The sequence below is a fragment of the Carcharhinus amblyrhynchos genome, chromosome 11 (assembly GCF_965287045.1).
Source record: "Carcharhinus amblyrhynchos chromosome 11, sCarAmb.v2.hapA, whole genome shotgun sequence".
Taxonomy (NCBI): domain Eukaryota; kingdom Metazoa; phylum Chordata; class Chondrichthyes; order Carcharhiniformes; family Carcharhinidae; genus Carcharhinus; species Carcharhinus amblyrhynchos.
Genome location: NC_137334.1, coordinates 4408342 through 4427839, shown reverse-complemented (window position 1 = coordinate 4427839; position 19498 = coordinate 4408342). Strand labels below are relative to the sequence as shown.

Sequence of the window (19498 nt, the reverse complement as noted above, 5' to 3'; positions counted from 1 at the left end):
ATAATAAATAATAGAATCTTTAATGAATAGTTCACTTATCAAATTAATTAGAGTAACTATTATTATAACAAGTGATTTCTGAAACAAGTTTAAATGAGTAACTTTCTATTTTACAATTTACCTAATTTACATAAGATTGAGTTATCAATTAGATTTATAATTTAGATTGTGCTGTTGAATATATGATTCTCTGGCATTAAGTGGGGCTGCTCTAGACAGGCACAGATTTTTGACATGCAAACATTTAGCAGTCCATGCAATATTACTGAGCTACTTTATCTGCTTCTAAGTTGAAGGTACTACAAAACGGGCAAAGATTGCATGCAATATTTATTCAGCACCCAAAGGCCACAAGGTGGTAGTAATGACACAAGTGTACAAGCAAACCCTGGCTAAAAGCTCAGATCAACTGGTTGGAGCTCATGTTAAAATTCATCGCTGCAATGACTGCTATATATATCTCTTATCTCCTTTAAGGTAAGATTTATGGTAATGCAACAAAAAGGTTGAAGAATTTACATTGGTTTTAAACTGATAAAGTAAATTTGGCTCATTAAACAGTTCTATTGGTAGTGTCAATATTTTTATTTCTGTGTGGAACTAGTTTTTATTTAGATTTTTGGGTAAGGTTTAAATGATCTAGGTTATGCAGAGAACACTAGAATTATGTCACCACTTCACTAGGAAACTTTATATTATTTTTGTGTTATCAGGAGGTGTTAATTTAACTAGAATATCTATACACTCAACAACAATTGTATTGACTGTTAATGCATTAACATATTCTAAAGTGATTCACTGGAGCAGTGTAAAACAAATTATGGACCCAGCATGTTGAGGCAGATGACCAAAAACATGCTCAAACAGGTTTTAAGGAATGTCTTAAATCAGGAAAATACGGTAGGGAGGGAATTCCAGAGCTTAGGCCTAAGCAACTAAAGGCATGGCCACCAACACTGGAGCAATTAAAATTAGGGATGGTCAACAGGCCAAAATTTGATGAGCACATATATCCCAGATAATTGTGAGGCTGGAGGACATTAGAGAAAGGAGGCACAAAATGGAGTCCAAGCATTTCTTCCCAGGAATGCATAAAGTCTACTTGGAGTGCTCAAGGCCGCAGCACTGGAAAGATCTTTGGAGTGAACTACTTTCTCAGTCCCAGTTGAGAAAGTGATGCATTACAACAGCAATTTGAATCTTTAGAAGGGAGAAGAATAACTTTTATTTGGAGTAAAGTAAATGCATATGAAGATTTGCCTTTTTTGTATTCTTTATACGCATATTGTTTTCTCATTGCAGGTCTGTCAGTATCGAGAAGTGCAGAAATACAACCTTTGTTCTTGGTCCTGTTCAAACAACCATCCACGTCCATAGCTGTGATGACGTGAAAGTAATAGCTATCTGCCGCAGACTTTCAGTCTCATCATCATCTTCATGTACTTTCCACTGTCTCACATCTACCAATCCTCTAATCATGTCTGGGAACATGAGCTTAACATTTGCTCCATACCATACTTACTATCCAATGTTGGAGGATCACATGGCTAAGACAGGGATAGCCACAATTCCCAATTACTGGAATAAACCATTGTACATTGGTGTGGACAATAATGAAATGCCTGTCTATCAGCTGCTGTCCCCCAAAGAATTTTATCTATTTGTGATTCCATTTGAAATAGAGGGTGACACTATGGAGATCCCTGGAGGACTACCACCAGCATATGAAAAAGCTGTAAGACAGAGAGAGCAGAAAATACAGAATTGGCAGAAGACTATTAAAGAAGCAGGACTTAGCAAGTTAGTAATTATGCACTGAAAATACTGGTTTGAGATATTTGTCTCTTCCATCTCCTTTCGTGAGCAGAGAAACTATTGATGGGAGTGATTTTATTTGTGGCAGTAGCACTCGTATTTGTTGCCTCAGCAACTGTTTTTCACATATGAACCTAAGGTTCGTCAGGAATCTCCATCTATGGGGTCACTGGAACTAACCCATATTCTATCTAGATATTCGCACTGACAGCCAAAAAATTGATTCTCACTGATTTTGTTTTTTGCTTCTCCCTCACCAGCCTAGGGACATGAGGCTGTTTTACTGTCACCTCGGTTGAGATCAGCTATCTTGCTACAAATTGATATTGATATGGAACCTTCAAATCAGCTCGGTAGAAAATATTTTATTTATTCATGTCGCCCTATGGTAGAGTCAATCCAGCACACTGAAACCTGTCTCAGGTTCACTCTTATAATAAAAGCAAAATACTGTATGCTGGAAATGTAAAATAAGAACAAAAAGTGCTGGAAAAACTCAGCAGGGCTGACAGCATCTGTGGAGAGAGAAACAGAGTTAACTTGGACTTGAAACTCTGTTTTTCTCTCCACAGACGCTGCTGAGTTTCCCAGCACTTTTTGTTTTTATTTCAGGTTCATCCTTGACCTGGACCAAGTTAGATGATTTCAGTTGGGAAGCATTCTGCTGTTAGCCTCAGCGTCTTGAGCTATGAAAGAAAACATTCCTATATCTGTTATCCAGTGAGAATGGTGCACAATCGGGTCCTGTAGTTGGTCTTGTGTTTAAAATACCACTTGCAATCCTTTATGGAGTAGAGGAGTAAAGACACACATTCACTAGTCGTCGTTTTTGGTATAACTCCTGTTGTATTACATTTAAACCATATAGTATTACCAGTAGAGTTCAGTTCTATGCTAGAATATATACTAGTTATAAACATTCCTTTTAATTTCGGTTTTCAACTTATAGTAACAGTGTAATTATCAATTCTTCAGTATCAACATTACGCAAACTGTTATGATAGTTTTCTCAATATTAGCAGCACCTGTAATCGAATTAAGTCACTACACAACTTTTACAGTATGTATTGGATCCTCTGGGATAATTGTAGAATTGTCACTGAGATTCAGAGAACCACTATTGCTCTAGTTTTTGTCACTGTCATTGGCACTGTCTGAGCTTTTTAGTTAGTAGGCAAGAAGCTAATTATTCTCAGGTAACCATTCTTTTTTTTATTCTTCTAGTTGAAGCGTTAAATGGTTTTATTCTTTGTATCCTTATTCCAAAGAAGCACAATCATAGGCATATAACTGCACAATAAAAATCATAATGGGAGAGCTCTGAAGCATTTGGGCTTTGACTGCAGGTAGTAGAGCTTTGCATACCTCCTGCACTGCACCATTATGATAATAAAGAACTATTGCGTTTGCAGTAGGTTAAGTATACAGTACGTTAATTGTGTAGTGTTTTAAGGATAAGGAAAATTCAAGAGCATGAACAAACTACATTCTGACTAGAAAGCTGGCTTGAATTTCTGTTCTAGATAATCTAAAATTTTGTACTTGATTGAAAAAAAATGAATTTTCCACTACCAATTTCTTTATATTTTCCTCCCAAAGAAAGTTTGCTATAAAGTACCGAGCCCCTGAAGAGATTGTAATACAGTGGCAAAATCTTTATTTTGATTTGTGTATGAAAATAGAAATTCGCAGGGTGGGTGAATGTTGACTGAGTGATGGGCTTTACTTGTTGATCAGTTGTTGAATCTGGGGAAACAGAACAGATGCCTTGTCTTGGTGGAAAGTTTAGAATGTTTTAACAGCTTTGCTAATATTTTTACTGCTCTCTTCCAGAGAACAACGCAAGCTGTTTCAAAACCTGGTGGAGCAGGAGTTCTGTGAATGGCTGAATCAAACTGGACATCGTCAGCAGCTGGACAGTCTTATTCCAGCTCCTACTTCCTCAAAACAAACTACATGTTGATAGTTCACAAGTTCTATGTTCAGATTTATTCCCATGACTATAACTGAATCAAATTTGGGCTCTTCCTTCATTGCACCACTTTCAAATATACATTTTTTTTGAGAGCCTGCATCGTTCAATTGTGATTGGCCTCTAATGAATTATGTATTTCATAAAAATGTAATACAACAAATTTTTTGTTCATGTTTCACACATTAGTGCCATTACCACATTTTAAATAGCATTGTATTGGACCTTGCAGTTTGGTTCACTAATGTCATTCTTACAATTATGGTGCTATTGAAAGATTTATTTTTAGCACCAATATAATGGCAGTTTATATAGATTTTTTAAAAATTTATGCAGTATAGTTTCATGCTTAGCCCTAATTAAAATTCACTTTGAACACAAGGGGCTTGACCCCTAACTGTAGACTTAGCTTTAAATACCAGGGAGATAAAAGAAAAGAATGCTTAATATTGAATATTATGAATATTTTATTAGCTTCATTGAAATGTGCCTCCTTCTCCATCTGCCCCCACCCCGCTCACTTCTCTCAGTAGTTTCAAAAACTTTAACAGTGTTTCTCTCCCCATTCAGATCTTTATCGAAAATTTAGAGAACTGTTTAATAATGTGTATTTCCTTAACCTCAGAGCTTTAGTTTTTATTCCATTATATTCAATTCTGCCTTGAGTTTATTTTTGTACAAGCTAAAATAATTTAAGGTTTCCCCAGCACTTGGGTGGTTCTTCCTACGTTATCTTGTTTTCTCCTGATGTCCTTCTTCTAATCTCAGGTACGTGAATGATATCTTGGCTTTTAACAAGTCATGTGAGCTAGTAATTGGCCCTCCCAAAAGTGTCCGAGAATATTTTCTTCTCTGCTTATTGACAGGCAAAATATTTTCCCAAAACAGATTTTGCCCCACACTTAAACATTTTAGTTTGTTTTTTTTTCCCTTTTTCCCCATTCATCATTTTTCTTCCCTACTCCCCTTCAGGCCAGTGTTTGTTCCATTTGCAGCAGCATACTTCTACATTACCCATGTGCCTATTATGTGCATGAACCTCAACAATAAAGAGTATGACAAGCCAGTGTGTTCTGGAGAGCGTTGGTGCTGAGCTGAACTGAACTCTGGCCTCTATTTGACATTTACATATACATTTCCAACATTGTTGCTGGATAGCAGTCAGAAGCAGGAATTATGGATGCTTTATTCCAAAGGATGCAGAAACCCATTGTGATGCTAAAATTAAACCTGTGTCCTTCCAAGTTTTAGCAGTTCAACTGTTCACTCCTTAAAATTGCTGATCCAACATGGAATACCTTGGAAAATCAAACTTATTCAATGTTTATCTTGAATCCAAAGTTACATACTGTTTATATAAGAGTCTCGAACTGCAGTTGTTGGGTCAGTTGCATTTATTGTAACTTTATCACTTTTAGGGAAACTTTGTAATTGTCTATGATCAAAAGTGTTCTGTAATGTATGGAATAATATGAAAAATAACAAATACCCTCTTGTACTTATTGAATTTACCCTTTCTACTATTTCAACAAAGTCTAAAATGTTAAATCCTAACCATGCTGTGTCCTGGTTTGTTGTTGTCTAGTGCACCACATTAAATGCAGCTATGGGTTAAGAAAACTGATGGCAAGTGCAAAATTTGTTGGTAATTTTGTGGTTCATTTTATTTGTGTTTAATTTAAGGGGAAAACTTCTTAATTTATCTGTAGGGCAATACTTGATTAATTACAATAGTCTTCTTAAAACTACCTTTTTTGAGTAATATCGTTCAATTCAGAAGATGGTCTTGGTCAGCTGCAGGGGCCCCAGCAGTAGTCCATGGCTTTTCACCACAGGAAGATGTCTGCCTTCCGTATGCTAGCCACCAGTGAGATTTTGAAAGAGCAACTTTTATAATTTTCTTACCAATGAGCCAACTCATTATTACCACTAATGAATTTAGCTTCATAGTGCAAATAATTGATTGTCATCTGTTGAGATTGTGTAGGGAATCATGGACTTTATTGAAGTTTACAGTATAATTTAGTGCTGTGCATATTTCTGAACTGTTAGATTCTGTACTTTACTCTAAATCCCAGATTCACATCCCGAGGTGAGTTGTTGATGCCAGCCATGTTGCTTTCCCAGATGCTTTCTGATAGAGACAATAGAAAGCTGATTCTTTCCACTAGCCATAGGCATATACATGTGAAACGTGGAGCTAAACTCATTTTGCAGTCTTAGTCAACCAAGATGCATGGTAGAAGGAATTTGAGATAAAAGGATGTCTGTAAGCATAATGAGATATAATTGTGTAACTTGCGTACAGAGGCTGGAATGAGAAAATGGTATTCAGCCAATTAGCTTCTCTATTTAGAAACTAATCCCCTCTTGCACCCCATCCTCAGTTTATCATAGAATCATGGAACCCTACAGTGCAGAAAGAGGCCCTTTGGCCCATTGACTCTGCACCAAACACAATCCTACCCAGACCCAACCCCCATATCCCTACATATTATACCCACTAATCTCTCTAACCTATGCATCCCTGGATACTAAGGGCAATTTCTTAGCATAGCCAATCAACCTAACTCACACATCTTTGGACTGTGGGAGGAAACCCACACAGGACAGGAGGAGAACATGCAAACTCCACACAGACAGTGACCCGAGCCGAAAATTGAACTCAGGACTGTGGAGCTGTGAAGCAGGAGTGCTAACCACTGTGCTACTGTGCCGCCTTTTTTACTTCAAAGAAATGCACGTTTTTTTTTAAAATATCAAGCAGGACTATGGATTGTACATACTATAACTTGTATAATGCTATGGATTGTCTAAGTTGATTGTTTTAGCAATAGGCAGAAGAATTTTTAATAGACACATTGTCTTATATGCTTACGATCTTCCTTGTGGACAGATGAATAGAGAGAGGTATTAACATTGAGGTTCAGCATAGGCCTCAGAAATGTATACTCAAAACATTGAAAAGGTGGAAGTAGGAGTCCCCTGCTGCCTGATGTTACCCAATGATTCTCAAGGGGTGAACTGCAGATGAAGTGGCAGAGGAAGTAGTTTGGATCCTAAATGGAGAGGATTGGCTAAATACTATTTGGCATTCCAGCCTTTGTGAACACTTTAGACAATTTCATTATCGTGTTTACAGAAACCATTTTATCTTAAATTCCGTCTGCAGTGTATCTCTGAGAACGGGTATCAAGCAACCCAAGAATAGCTTCTTCCTCGCTGCCAGACCTTTGGATGGAACTACCTTATATTAAGTTGATCTTTCTCTACGCCATATGACTGTAACACTATATTCTGCAGCCTCTCCTCTGTGAACGGTATGCTTTGCCTGTACAGCGCGCAAGAAACAATACTTTTCACTGTATACTAATAATTAATCAAATCAAAACCGTTGGCCATCATTGTAAACACATTTGGTTCCAGTAACAATGTTAACCAGCAAATCGGTGCTTCACACGATTTAAGGAGTCTCGTGTTTTGGGCGGCTCGGTTTAATATCTAATATATTCCATTTTTTAAACAAACAGAAGGCAGAAGAAGTATTGGCGTCATATTTATCAACTGAGTACTCGGTCTGGAATGGCTTGCGATTGAAAAGTAAAATTCGTAAAACTTTCACAGGAACCCTTTTGATTATCAACTGTTGCACAATAAACCGTCATTCATTTCCCACCTGTCCTTCACTACTTTTTCTCTGAAGATGTTGACTTTCTAACACACAATTTCACAGCCATGGGATACTCGTATGGTTCTTATGGTGCCTAAGCATGATCCTGTCCTCATTCTTCTGCAGCCCCTCTTTAGGTGACAACCGTCATAGTTGTTTAACAGGAAATTGCAGCGTTAGAATAGATTGTCTAGCTGGTGTCGCGATGAAATCTGAAATAAACAATATATCAAGTTTATCCGCTCTTAGCTGTACCAAGGATAAGAATTTCTTCCCTAAGCCCGGTCCAACTCTTGTTGCAGCTGAGATGAAGAAACTCAGCAATTGAACTGAGTTTCAGAGGTGACATTTTTACCGATGAGTTGCCAGGACATCTGGCCAGAGCTTTATTTCTGTTCAGCAACTTGATTGAAACAAATTACTCCAATTATTCTCCTCTTTGATTGTCTGCATGATTTTATTGAATTAATTCAGCAAAGCTGGTAAGTTTATCCACAACAATAGTCCAACCGACATAACAACCAGTTAAGAGGAATTCACGCTCTAGTTATTTTATTATCCCATCAGTTTTTCTAGAAAACTTGCTGGATTTGAAACGACTGACTCGATATTTTGATCTAATTTCCATGACAAAAGAGCTGTATCCTGTAAATCCTACTGTGTATAAAAGCCGTGACCACGTTTCTCATAACACAACTGTTAGCCGAAGACGTCAAAGATGGGGAAAGTAAGTATGAGTGAAATATATCTTTGCCTAAAGTTTTTTGTTTCCATTGTCTAACAAGAAATTTGTACAATGTTTAGTCGCATTGTCTTTTGATGTCTCAATGGTATCTGAAACTGGCTTTAATAATGTCAGTCTCTAGCTGCGCTACAATCACAGACCACTTTCTTGTCCCGTGATAATGTGCTGACGCTGAAAGCAGTGTTGGAAAACATGCCAGCAAGCTTATTTAAGATGTTCCCCTTGGCAAGAAATTGAACGGCTATCATATCTTTAGCAATGGGATTCAGGTAAGAAGGTTGTCCAGCTGTACCGATGGCCTGAAAATAAAAGTAGTAAAAAGTCTGACAACACCAGGTTTCAGTCCAACCGATTTATTTGATAGTAAACGCACAAGCTTTCGGGTTAGTCCCGTTTACTATCAAATAAATCGGTTGGACTAAAACCTGGTGTTGTCAGACTTTTTACTGTGTTTACCCCAGTCCAACGCCGGCACATCCACATCCTGAAAATAAAAGGACAGTTCAAGTTTCATTCCTGAATTCTCTAACAAACTGGTGCAGGAGTGGCAGTACTAAGTCTAGCAGCAAACTGGACAGGGCAGGATCAGGTTCGATGGCATAGTCAAATAAACCTGCTGAAATTTCACGTGAAGAATGGTAAATCGGATTGGCAACGTCCACTCTGACCGTAGGTCCCAAATACTACTGTAAGGATTGAGACTGGTGATTGAGATTACATACTTATTCGAGCCTTTTGTCGCATTGTCTCTGATTTACAATGTGGAAATGCCGGCGTTGAACTGGGGTGGACGCAGTAAGAATACTCTGATTTTTATAAATTAGCAGACAGGTGTCATATTCCTCTGATAACAAGCCAAGATAGTCACAAATATCGAAACCAGGTGTCCCAGAAAACGTTTAATTTTGAAACTTGATATGGGGCTTTTGTTTCATGTACTCACGAGTCTGAATCAAGTTTGCAAACTTTGAAATCTCCAATTTGTTCCTCTACAGTGTAGTTAGGCATGAGTGAACGCCTGCAAGGGAACTGCAGAAATAATGAAAATCGGAGAAAGGGGAGAGCCCCTCTGTCCCCATAGAAACTTACAAATCTATATGATAGTTGTTAGAATTCTGTCTTTTGAATGACATCTCTGCCCTGGCAGATGGATATTAAGAAGTCCCAGGACACTATTTTTGAGCAACAGTGGAATTCTACCCACTGTCCTGGTCAAGAATTATCACTCAGCCGTAATCACTAAAAAAGATAATCTAATTTGCTGTTTGTTTATTAGTGTCACAAGTTGGCTTATATTAACACTGTGATGAAGTTACTGTGAAAATCCCCTAGTCACCACACTCTGGTACCTGTTCGGGTACACGGAGGGGGAATTTAGCATAGCCAATGCACCCTAACCAGCACATCTTTCAGGCTGTGGGAAGAAACCGGAGCACCAGGAGGAAATCCATGCAGATACAGGGAGAATGTGCAGAGACTGCACAGACAGTGACCCAAGTGTGGAATCGAACCTGGGTCCCTGGCGCTGTGGGACAACAGTGCTAACCACTGTGCCACTCTGAGAGCTTGCACACACTTCTTTGCTATGTTCCTTTTCCAAAAGTACTTAATTTGGCTGTAAATTACTTCTGAATACTCTGAGAATACATGCAAATCTTCCTTTTACTCTAGAACAAAGTGGCCTACATGCGTATATCCTTTTGCAGGTGGCTGAGCAAGTTGATAAAGATGTTCCCTCAATCTGGATGGCCATAAAACACTAGACAAGGGTCATGGGTGGAGAGGGGGACTGGTGGTTGAGATGGCGGTGCAGGCTCGTTGGGCTGAAGGGCCTGTTTCCCGGGCTGTTTTTGTTCTTTGTTCTTTAAAAAGGCACAGGGAATCCTTTGGGGCTTTATAAATAGAGGTATAGACTGGAAAAGCATGGTAGTGATGGCAACCCTTTAAAAATCACAGGATAGATCTCGGTGAAAACGTTGTGTCTCATTTTGGGCATCACCCTTCAGAAAGGATGTCAGGATTTGGAATTGAGATCTTACCTAAATAATGCGAGGAATGAGAGAGTTCAGTTATGTGGAGAATTGGAATATCTGGAATACGTGGAGTACTTGGAATTATTCTTACAATTTGTGTGAAAAAAATCTAATTGGAAGGGCAAACGAGGATTGTGTGGTTCATGCTGTGTATATGGAATTTCAGATGACCATTGATAAAGTACCACATAATAGACTTGTTTTCAATATTGAAGCCCATGGGATTAATGGGGCAGTGGCTGAATGGATTCAATCTGCCTGAAGGAAAGGAAGCAGACAGTAGTCTCAGTGAATTGATGTTTTTATATGCAGTTATATCCTCCACTTGGTATTGGAACGCTGCACTTTTTTTTGTTATACATTTTAATGGCTTGGCCTTGACTATCCAGGGCATAATTTTAAAAATTGCGGATAGCACCTAACTCCAGACTGCAGTAAACGAACACGGTGATTAGCACTGCTGCTTCACAGTGCCAGGGACCCAGGTTCTGGCATCGGGTCACTGTCTGTGTGGAATTTGCATATTCTCCCCGTGTCAGTGTGAGTTTCCTCCGGGTGCTCCGGTTTCCTCCCACACACCAAAGATGTATGGGTTAGGTTGATTGGCCATGCTAAATTGTCCCTCAGTGTCAGGGACACTAGAAGGGTAAATATATAGGGTTACAGGGATAGGACCTCAATGGGATTGATGGCAGTGCAGGCTCAATGGGCCAAATGGTCTCCTTCTACACCGTAGATTCTGTGAGGAGATAAGTAACAGAATTCAAAAAAGACATAGACTGATGACATGGGTAAACACAAGACAGATGCAAAGTCTTGTTCACCGATGCACAGTTTGGGTTCAGCCAGGGCCACTCAGTGACTGATCCCATTGCAGCCTTGGTCCAGATGAGGGGAGAGTGATTACCCTTGGCATCAAGAAAGCATGTGATATCAAGAAGCCCAGGTAAAACTGAAGTCAATAGGATTCAGGGGGTAAACACTCCACTGGTTGGAATTGTAACCAGCACAAAGGAAGATGGTTGTGGTTGTTGGAAGTTAATTAAGATTCCCAGGACATTGCTAAGGTGTTCTCAGATAGTGTTCTGGGCCAAACAATATTCAGCTGCTTTGTCAATGACTTTTCCTCCATCAAACGGTCAGAAGTGCTGCTGCTGTTCAGTTAGCTGTTGATGGCGCACTATTCAGTACCATTCTGACAACACCAATACTGAAACAATCCATGTATGTGTGCAGAAAAATCTATACAACATTCGTGTTTGGGTTGATAAGTGGCAAGTGACAGTAATGTTGCACAAGTGCCAGGCATTGACGTTTGGTTGCCTTGACATTCAATGGCATTACAATCACTGTATTCCCCACTATCAATATTATGGAGGTTACCATTGACCAGAAACTAAATGGCACCAGCCACATAAATACTATGGTTATAAGAACAGGTCAGAGTTTGAGAATTCTACAAGAAGTAACCCAAAGCCAGTCCTCCACCTACAAGGCGTAAGTCAGGAGTGTGATGGAATATTCTTCACTTGCCTGCAACTCCAACAAGACACAAGAAGCTCAACGCCATCCACGACAAAGTAGCCCACTTAATTAACACTTTAAACTTTCACTCCGTCCATCGCTAATGCACAATGGTAGCAGTGGGTACCATCTACAAAATACACTGCAGCAACTCACCAAGGCTCCTTAAACAGCACCTTCTAAACCCATGACTTTTACCACCTAGAAGGATGAGGGCAGCAGATGGTTGGGAACATCACATGCAAGTTCGCCACTAAATCACATATCATCCTTTCTTAGCACTATATCACTGTTTCAACACTGTCACTGGGTCAAAACTCTGGAACTCCATTCTTAATGCTGTGGATGTACCTACTCTGTATGAACTGCAATGGTTTAAAATGGCAGCTCACCACTACCTTCTCATGAGCGATTAAGAATTGGCAATAAATGCTGCTTTAGCAAGCGATGCCCACATCCCATAAATGATGAACAAATAAAAAAAATGAAGAAAATTGATTCATTTTGGCAGTAAAAATGCGATGAGACATTATAAAACAAATTAGCAGAATTTTAAAGGATATGCAGAAATTGGACCTGGTGTGTGAGTACAGGCTTTGAAGGTGACAGAACAAGTTGGGAAGGCTGTTAGAAAAGCACATGGGATCCATGGTTTTATAAATAGAGGCATAGAGTAAAGAAATTAGTTCGAACCTTTTTAATGAGATATTAGTTCAACTCTAACAGCAGAACTGTTGCCAAGTCTAGAATTTACACCTTAAGAAGGATGGCAAGACCATGGTTCCAAGGATTATCATAGACCTCAGTTATGTTCTTCAAAATGTATAGAAGGTTGGGAGAAGATTTGATGGAAGTGTTCCAAAGTCTTGAAGGGTTATGAAAGAGTAACTAAGGAGGCACAGTGGTTAGCACAGCTGCCTCACAGTGCCAGGGACCTGGGTTTGATTTCTGTCTGCGTGTGGAGTTTACATGTTCTCCCTGTGCCTGCATGGGTTTCCTCCAGTTGTCTCCCATAGTTCGAAAGATGTGCTGGTTAGGTGCATTGGCCATGCTAAATTTTCCCTCAGTGTACCCCAACAGGCATTGGAGTGTAGCGACTAAGAGATTTTCACAGTAACTTCATTGCAGTGTTAACTTGTGACACTAATAAATAAACTTTAAACTTTCCAGTAACAGAAAATCCAGAGGACACAGATTTAAAAATTGGCAAAAGAATAAGGTATCATGAGGAAAAATATTTTTACACTGCCAGTTGTCATGATCCGAAATGCACTTTGAGAGAGAGTGGTGAAAGCAGGTTCCTGATAATTTTCAAAGCAGAATTGGATTAGTACCTGAAAAGGGAGGCAGAAAGAGCTGGTATGAGAATAGAGCAGGGGAGTGCTACTAATCACAGGTATCATTCCATGATTCTATGATCTGGAATGCTGTATCTGAAAGGGTGATGGAAGCTGATTCAATAGTAAATTTTAAAATGGAATTGGATCTATATTTAGGATTAGAGAGATGGCAGGAGTCTGAGGTGAAACATAGCAGGATGGATTACTGGCCTCCTGTGTTGCATGGTTCTACAATCTAAGAACTTTGTAGTACTGGAAGATCAACAAATCGTTTTGATCATGGAAAATCATGTTGCAGCTGTATAAGACTTTTTGATCAGGTTACATTTGGAGTATTGTCTACGATTCTGGTCGCCACACTACCGGAAGGATGTTGATGCACTGGAAAGGGTGCAGAAGAGATTTACCAGGATGTTGCCTGGTTTGGTGGATAAGGATATGAAGAAAGTTTGAACAAACTTGGACTGTTTTTCGCAGGAGCATTGAAGGATGGGGGGGTGGGGTGCGGGCTGATAGAGGTTTACAAGATAATGACATGTTTGGATAGAGTGGATAGTCAGTGTCTTTTTCCAGGGCTGAAGGGTCAGTTACTCAGGGGCATATGTTGAGAATGAGGGAGAAAGTTTAGAAGGGATATGTTTTTCACACACAGTGATGATTGCCTGGAATGTCCTACTGGAGGAATTGGTAGAAGCAGGTTCTGTAACAACGTTCCAGAAGCATCTGGATAGATACGTGGATAGGCAGGGAATAGAGGGATATGGACCATATAGAGGCAACATTAGATTAGCGAGGCACAGACTTGGTGGGCCAAAGGGCCAGTTCCTGTGCTGTACTGTTCTTTGTTCTTTAAATGCACTGAGATATGAAGCACTTTAGTAGCATTGTCTCTGCTTCATTGTTGTAAATCATCTCTTTTGTTTTATATACACCTGAGAATAAAAATGAATATAGCAGATCTCAAAATCTATGCTTGTAAGAGATTTTAGGATGGAAATATTTAGGATTGTATTCACAGGCGTTTAAAAGAGTGAGAGGGACATTTCTCATAGAAATGTATAAAATTCTAACAGGGTTAGACAGGGTAGATTCAGAAAGAATGGTCCTGATGGTGGGGCAGTCCAGGATTGGGATCATAGTTTGGGGGTGAGGGATAAACGTTTTAGAACTGAGGTGAGGAGAAATTTCTTCATCCAGAGTGTGGTGAATGTGTGGAATTCACTCCCACAGAAAGTAGTTGAGGCCAAAAGGTTGTGTGATTTCAAGAAGTTAGATATAGCTCTTGGGGCTAAAGGGATAAGGGGGATCAGAGTATGGAATTTGATGATCAACATGAATGGCAGAGCATTCTCGAAGGGTCAAATGGTCTGCTCCTGCTTCTAGTTTCTAAATATTATTTAGCAAACATATTCAATAATATGATAATATTTTGGCTGTCACATATTGGTCAAAATGAAAAAGGACTGACCGGTTTTCTTTTTCGAGTAACGGTTGCTAAACATGGAAATGGGCGAGCAAGGTAATTATCTGAAAGTTTCAAAGTATGTCGAATAACACAAGTTTAATTTTTCCTTTTATTCAATTGTAGATCACTTTCTTTGAAGAGAAAAATTTTCTGGGCCGTCGCTTTGAATGTGACAGTGATTGCTCAGATTTTAGCTCCTCTCTAAGCCGTTGTAACTCGATCAAAGTTGAGAATGGGGCTTGGGCAGTGTACGAGCAACCGAACTTTACAGGATTCTTGTATATTCTCACCAAGAGGGAATACCCCGACTACAAGAGTTGGATGGGATTCAATGATCGTATTGCTTCATGCCACAAGATCCAACTAGTAGGTTTATTTTCTTTTTTTTGCGGACAACTTCGAAACATTTGAAATAATGCTTATGGCAGATATATTTGTATTAAACTCATATTTTATTGACTGCACATAATTGGTAAACACTTACAAATTGAGCATTAGAATACTGTGATATTTGTCTCTTCCTCTGTTATAAGACAAGTTTAGAATTAAATATCACTAATACCAAACAGTTATTAATATTTGTATACTTAGGAAGAATTTCTTCTTTCAAGGAGTGGCAAGTCTTTGGAATTCTTTACCCCAGGAAGCAGTAAAGGCTGAACTCCTGAACATTTTTAAGACTGAGATCGATAGGTTTTGAGTCATTAGGAGAATTAAGGGTTACGGAGAGAAGGCAGGAAAATGGACATAGCGAATGTTAGATCATCCGCGATCACCATTATTAAATGGTGAAGCAGGCTCGAAGGGCTGAATGGCCTACTCCTGTTACTATTTCTTATAGTCTAGCTGGCACATTTGCTTACAAATAGACAAGATAAAATATCAATTTAGCAACTTAAACACTATAGCGGATTGTTTATTAAAGATAAGTTTAGAGGCGCAATGACACATTATCTCATTTAAAATATTTCCTTATTTTGAGAGCTGATTAAAGCATTAGGAAAATTAGTTTGGTTTAGTCTAGTTTGGACTTCTGCGACTCTGAAGGAAACATTATAATTAGTAGATGAGCAAAGCATTGTGAATGTTGAAGATTTGCAATAAAAACAGAAAATGCTTAAAATACTCAGCTATCTTGGAAGCATCAAACGAGAGAGTTTAGATTTCAGGTCTGTGACCTATCATCATCATCAACCAGTTCATAATGTTATAGTTCAAATTAAAAACTCCAAAGTATTTTATGAAGCCTATCTGAATCATAAGTTTTGCATTTGGCTAGAATATGAACAATATGTTCAATTTCAGGTGTGATTCAATAGACTCACTAGGGAGTATCTATCAAACAAAGTTTATTTAAGAATATAGTTAACATGTATAGGAAGAAAATTGGCAATAACTTTTAACAATTACAAATTAAAAAAACACAACAACCACAATAATATCCAACCTTTAATGAATATATATAAACTGTCCCAATCAAACCAACCTCCATAAATAACCATTTAAACAGGACATAGACTAAGGCTCATGTAATACTGGGGTTGAGGCCATTAGTTGAATTCTATAGTCAAATGTCCTTGAGACTCATAACAGTTTGAAGACGATCCAGCTTCCCAAAACATCATGGAGACGCTGGTCCAGCCCTGCAAAAACAGCAGGTTTTCACCCTTCAGGAAAACAAGATCTTGTTTTCAGCTAACCACAGAATTTTTGAAACAATGGGGAGAGGGAAAACGCTTTTTAGCTTTCTGTCCCTTCTAGAACTAAAACCTCAAACCTGCAGCTCCAAACTGAAATCCCTAAAATCTTGACTTGTCCATTTTTTTTCTCTACCCAACATCAATATCACCAAAGGCTGTGAGCATGAATTTAAAAAAATTCTTACAGGTACACTAACGTCCCTATAGATAATTGTTTTGGAAATGCAGACCTGCTTTCCCAACAGCATTGCTAGTCCAGGTGGTAACTTGAGAGATAAAATGGACCAATAAGAATCTGGGTACAATTCCAGCTGGGATTGAGTTCATTGATCTGAGTTAGCCAGGGCAACTGTGGAGGCACTACTGTTCACCTCGGTGTTCCTGAATGCTTAAAGATGATGTCAACAGAATTTCTGCTCTTAATTCCTATAAAATACCTCCTGCTGGAAATTGTTGTGCTATAATTGTCTCTTATGTTTAAACTGCCAGTTGATATGACATGATGATAGTTGACATACAGGAACATCCTAGCAGGACAGTGGTTAGCAAGGGCCCATGTTCAGTTCTGGCCTTGGGTGATTGTCTGTGTGTGGAGTTTGCATGTTCACTTTTGTCTATGTGGATTTTCTCTGGGTGCTCCAGTTTACTCCCACAGTACAAAGATTTGTGGGTTAGGTTGATTGGCCATGCTAAATTACCCCTTAGTGACAAGGGGATTAGCAGGGTAAAAATGTTGGTTTATGGGCATAAGATCTGGGTGGGGTTGTTTTTGATGCAGGCTCGATGGGCCAAATGGCCTATTTCAGTACTGTCGTGGTTCTATAACCTACACTTAAGATTAATGACATCTAAGCAGCTATCGAACAGAAAATCACTACTTTTTGAAGAGAGAAAGGGAGCAAATTGTTAGAACAAGAACAAACAAAAATTGAAGAGATTTTTTCAATGAGTGAATGAAATATAGATTTTTTTTAATGAGTGAATGAATGCCATTGTCTTCATGATACTTTTTTGTTTTACAGACGGGCCCAGGGAATTACAAGCTCAGAATCTGCAACAAAGGTGATTATGAAACGCAAACAATAGAATATACAGATGATTGTCCATCTGTCTTTGAACAATTCCACATTCAAAATATTGATTCCTGTACTGTCCTGGATGGTGCATGGGTTTTCTTCGAACTTCCGAATTATCGTGGAAGACAGTACCTCCTTGAGAAAGGTGTATACCAGAAAGCTGCAGATTGGGGAGCAACCACCTCAACAGTGCAGTCCTTCCATCGTATCATTGCATAACTTAGCAAGCAGTGAACTTATGCAGGCTTCAGTTTATTGATTTGAATCTAAAGAATATTTAAATAGCATTCATAAGCTACATTACATGTGTTTAGCTTAGAGGGAAATTTGCTGAATATTTAAGGGGTCAAGTTTTTGCTTTGGGCGCAATTGGAAAATGCTTCCCAAAATGTCCTTTTCCATTGCACTGGCTGGGTTACACTTCAAATTTCTACAAACATTTATTTGCATGATCACAAACATGAAATCTTCCATGAACAAGTGTAATAGAAGATTTGTTTTAATTTAAATACATCGAGGAAGTATGTATTTCTAGTAATCCAGTGTAGTTTCTATAGAATATAGAACACTACAGCACAAACAGGCCCTTTGGCCCACACGTTGCACCGATCATATCCTTACCTACTAGGCCATAGAACTATCGGTAACGCCCAATCCCATTAAATCCCATATACTCATCAAGAAAACTAACCTGATCACTACCTTCTCAGGTCTATTAGAGATAGGTAACAAATAATGGCATTGCCAGCAATGCTCACATCCGAGGAATGAAGAAAATGGTTTTTAAAAGTTCTCTACCTGTGGGCAAACTGATTTAACAATCACTTAAAATGACTTTTTAAAAACTATACCAAACTATTTAAGTATATTTAAAATTGAAAATATTCTACAACATGCCTGCTGTGTGCCTAAGAAAATGAGTGCAAAGTGAAGAGCCTCTCCAAACCAGCACATGGGGTTATGCCCAGTTTTAAGGAATGGTCTGATTCTGACAAATCGAATCTTGAACCAGCATAAAAGATTTGCAGTAAACGTGAGCGTAACTGCTGTTGGGTGCCACAAGTGTTTAAAAATTCTGTGATTGTGCTGATATAACCTAATGGAAAATCTACCAGTAAGTGTTCATTCCTTGGAGCACAACCGTGTAAACCAACATACTAATTTATGCTGAATCTAAAAAATGCATGCCATAGTAAATAACTACCTAACCAAGCAGCACAAGGACCACGCAGTCACTATTTGCAGTAGTAATGATAATAGGGTTTATTTAAAATTAAAAGAAATTATGGAACTATGGTATTGACTCAAATTAAAGAACGTTTTCTCTGAATTAAATTGTACCTTTTTTTGTTGAGAATGAAATAAATTGTTACCAGGTAATCTGATTTTAATCATCCTTAAAAGCTTCAAAAAAACATTTTTATCTGCCAATGAAATTCATTATCTGGAATACTGTAACTTCTAACAAGAACCTGAAATTCAGAATTAACGATTTCTTCTGGAATAAAAGTATGCAAAAGCTTTGTCTTTTTGATTTGTTCGGTATTGCTACAGAATCTTACTAAATTTTTCTGTCTCCGGTAGTCATAAGGGCTAACTTTGAGATATTTAACCTTGCCAAGCTGCATAAAATTTTGTTCTCGCTTCATTTAATCTTTATTTTAAGCAATCAGTACCATGAATAAAAAGGCTGCAAAGTTTTAGATTTTCTCTTCTGCATGTTTTGAATGAAATTTAGCCTGACCCACACATCCCTAACATTTTGGAAGTACAAAGTGACAAGGTCACAGTCGTTGAGGAGGGCTTACCACTGCATTTTGTTAAAATCCTAAAATCTCTACAGTGCAGAAGGAGGCCATTTGGCCCAGCCAAATGGCACTGACAACAATCCCACCCAGGCCCAATCCCTGTAACCCCCTGTATTTACCCTACTAATCTTTCTGGCACCAAAGAGCAATTTAGCATAGCTAATCAACCTAACCCACGCACATCTTTGATTTATTATTGTCACATGTATTAGCATACAGTGAAAAGTATTGTTTCTTGCGCACTGTACAGCCAAAGCATAGAGAAGGAAACGAGAGAGTGCAGAATGTAGTGTTAGTCATAGCTAGGGTGTAGAGAATGATCCACTTAAGGCAAGGAGGACTAGTCAAAA

At 38.6% G+C, this 19498-nt stretch overlaps 2 protein-coding genes across 5 annotated transcripts in view; both read left to right on the top strand.

Annotated features, from left to right (window-relative positions):
- Positions 1–5982, top strand: part of tbccd1 (TBCC domain containing 1) — a 59733-nt gene extending 53751 nt beyond the window's left edge. For all 4 annotated transcript variants that reach the window (XM_080198462.1, XM_080198461.1, XM_080198460.1 and 1 more), the window contains exons 5-7: positions 291–477; positions 1303–1800; positions 3649–5982. In XM_080198462.1, the coding sequence (XP_080054588.1) occupies positions 291–477; positions 1303–1800; positions 3649–3778 (815 nt within the window). In that variant the 3' untranslated portion in view covers positions 3779–5982. The remainder of the gene's footprint in view (positions 1–290; positions 478–1302; positions 1801–3648) is intronic.
- A 2193-nt stretch (positions 5983–8175) lies between these two features.
- On the top strand, positions 8176–17658 carry LOC145349648 (gamma-crystallin S-like). The gene is made up of 3 exons (XM_080198168.1): positions 8176–8184; positions 14688–14930; positions 17287–17658. Exons 1-3 carry the CDS (start codon positions 8176–8178, stop codon positions 17557–17559), a joined length of 525 nt encoding a protein of 174 aa, XP_080054294.1. The 3' UTR covers positions 17560–17658.
- Positions 17659–19498: the final 1840 nt, after the last annotated feature.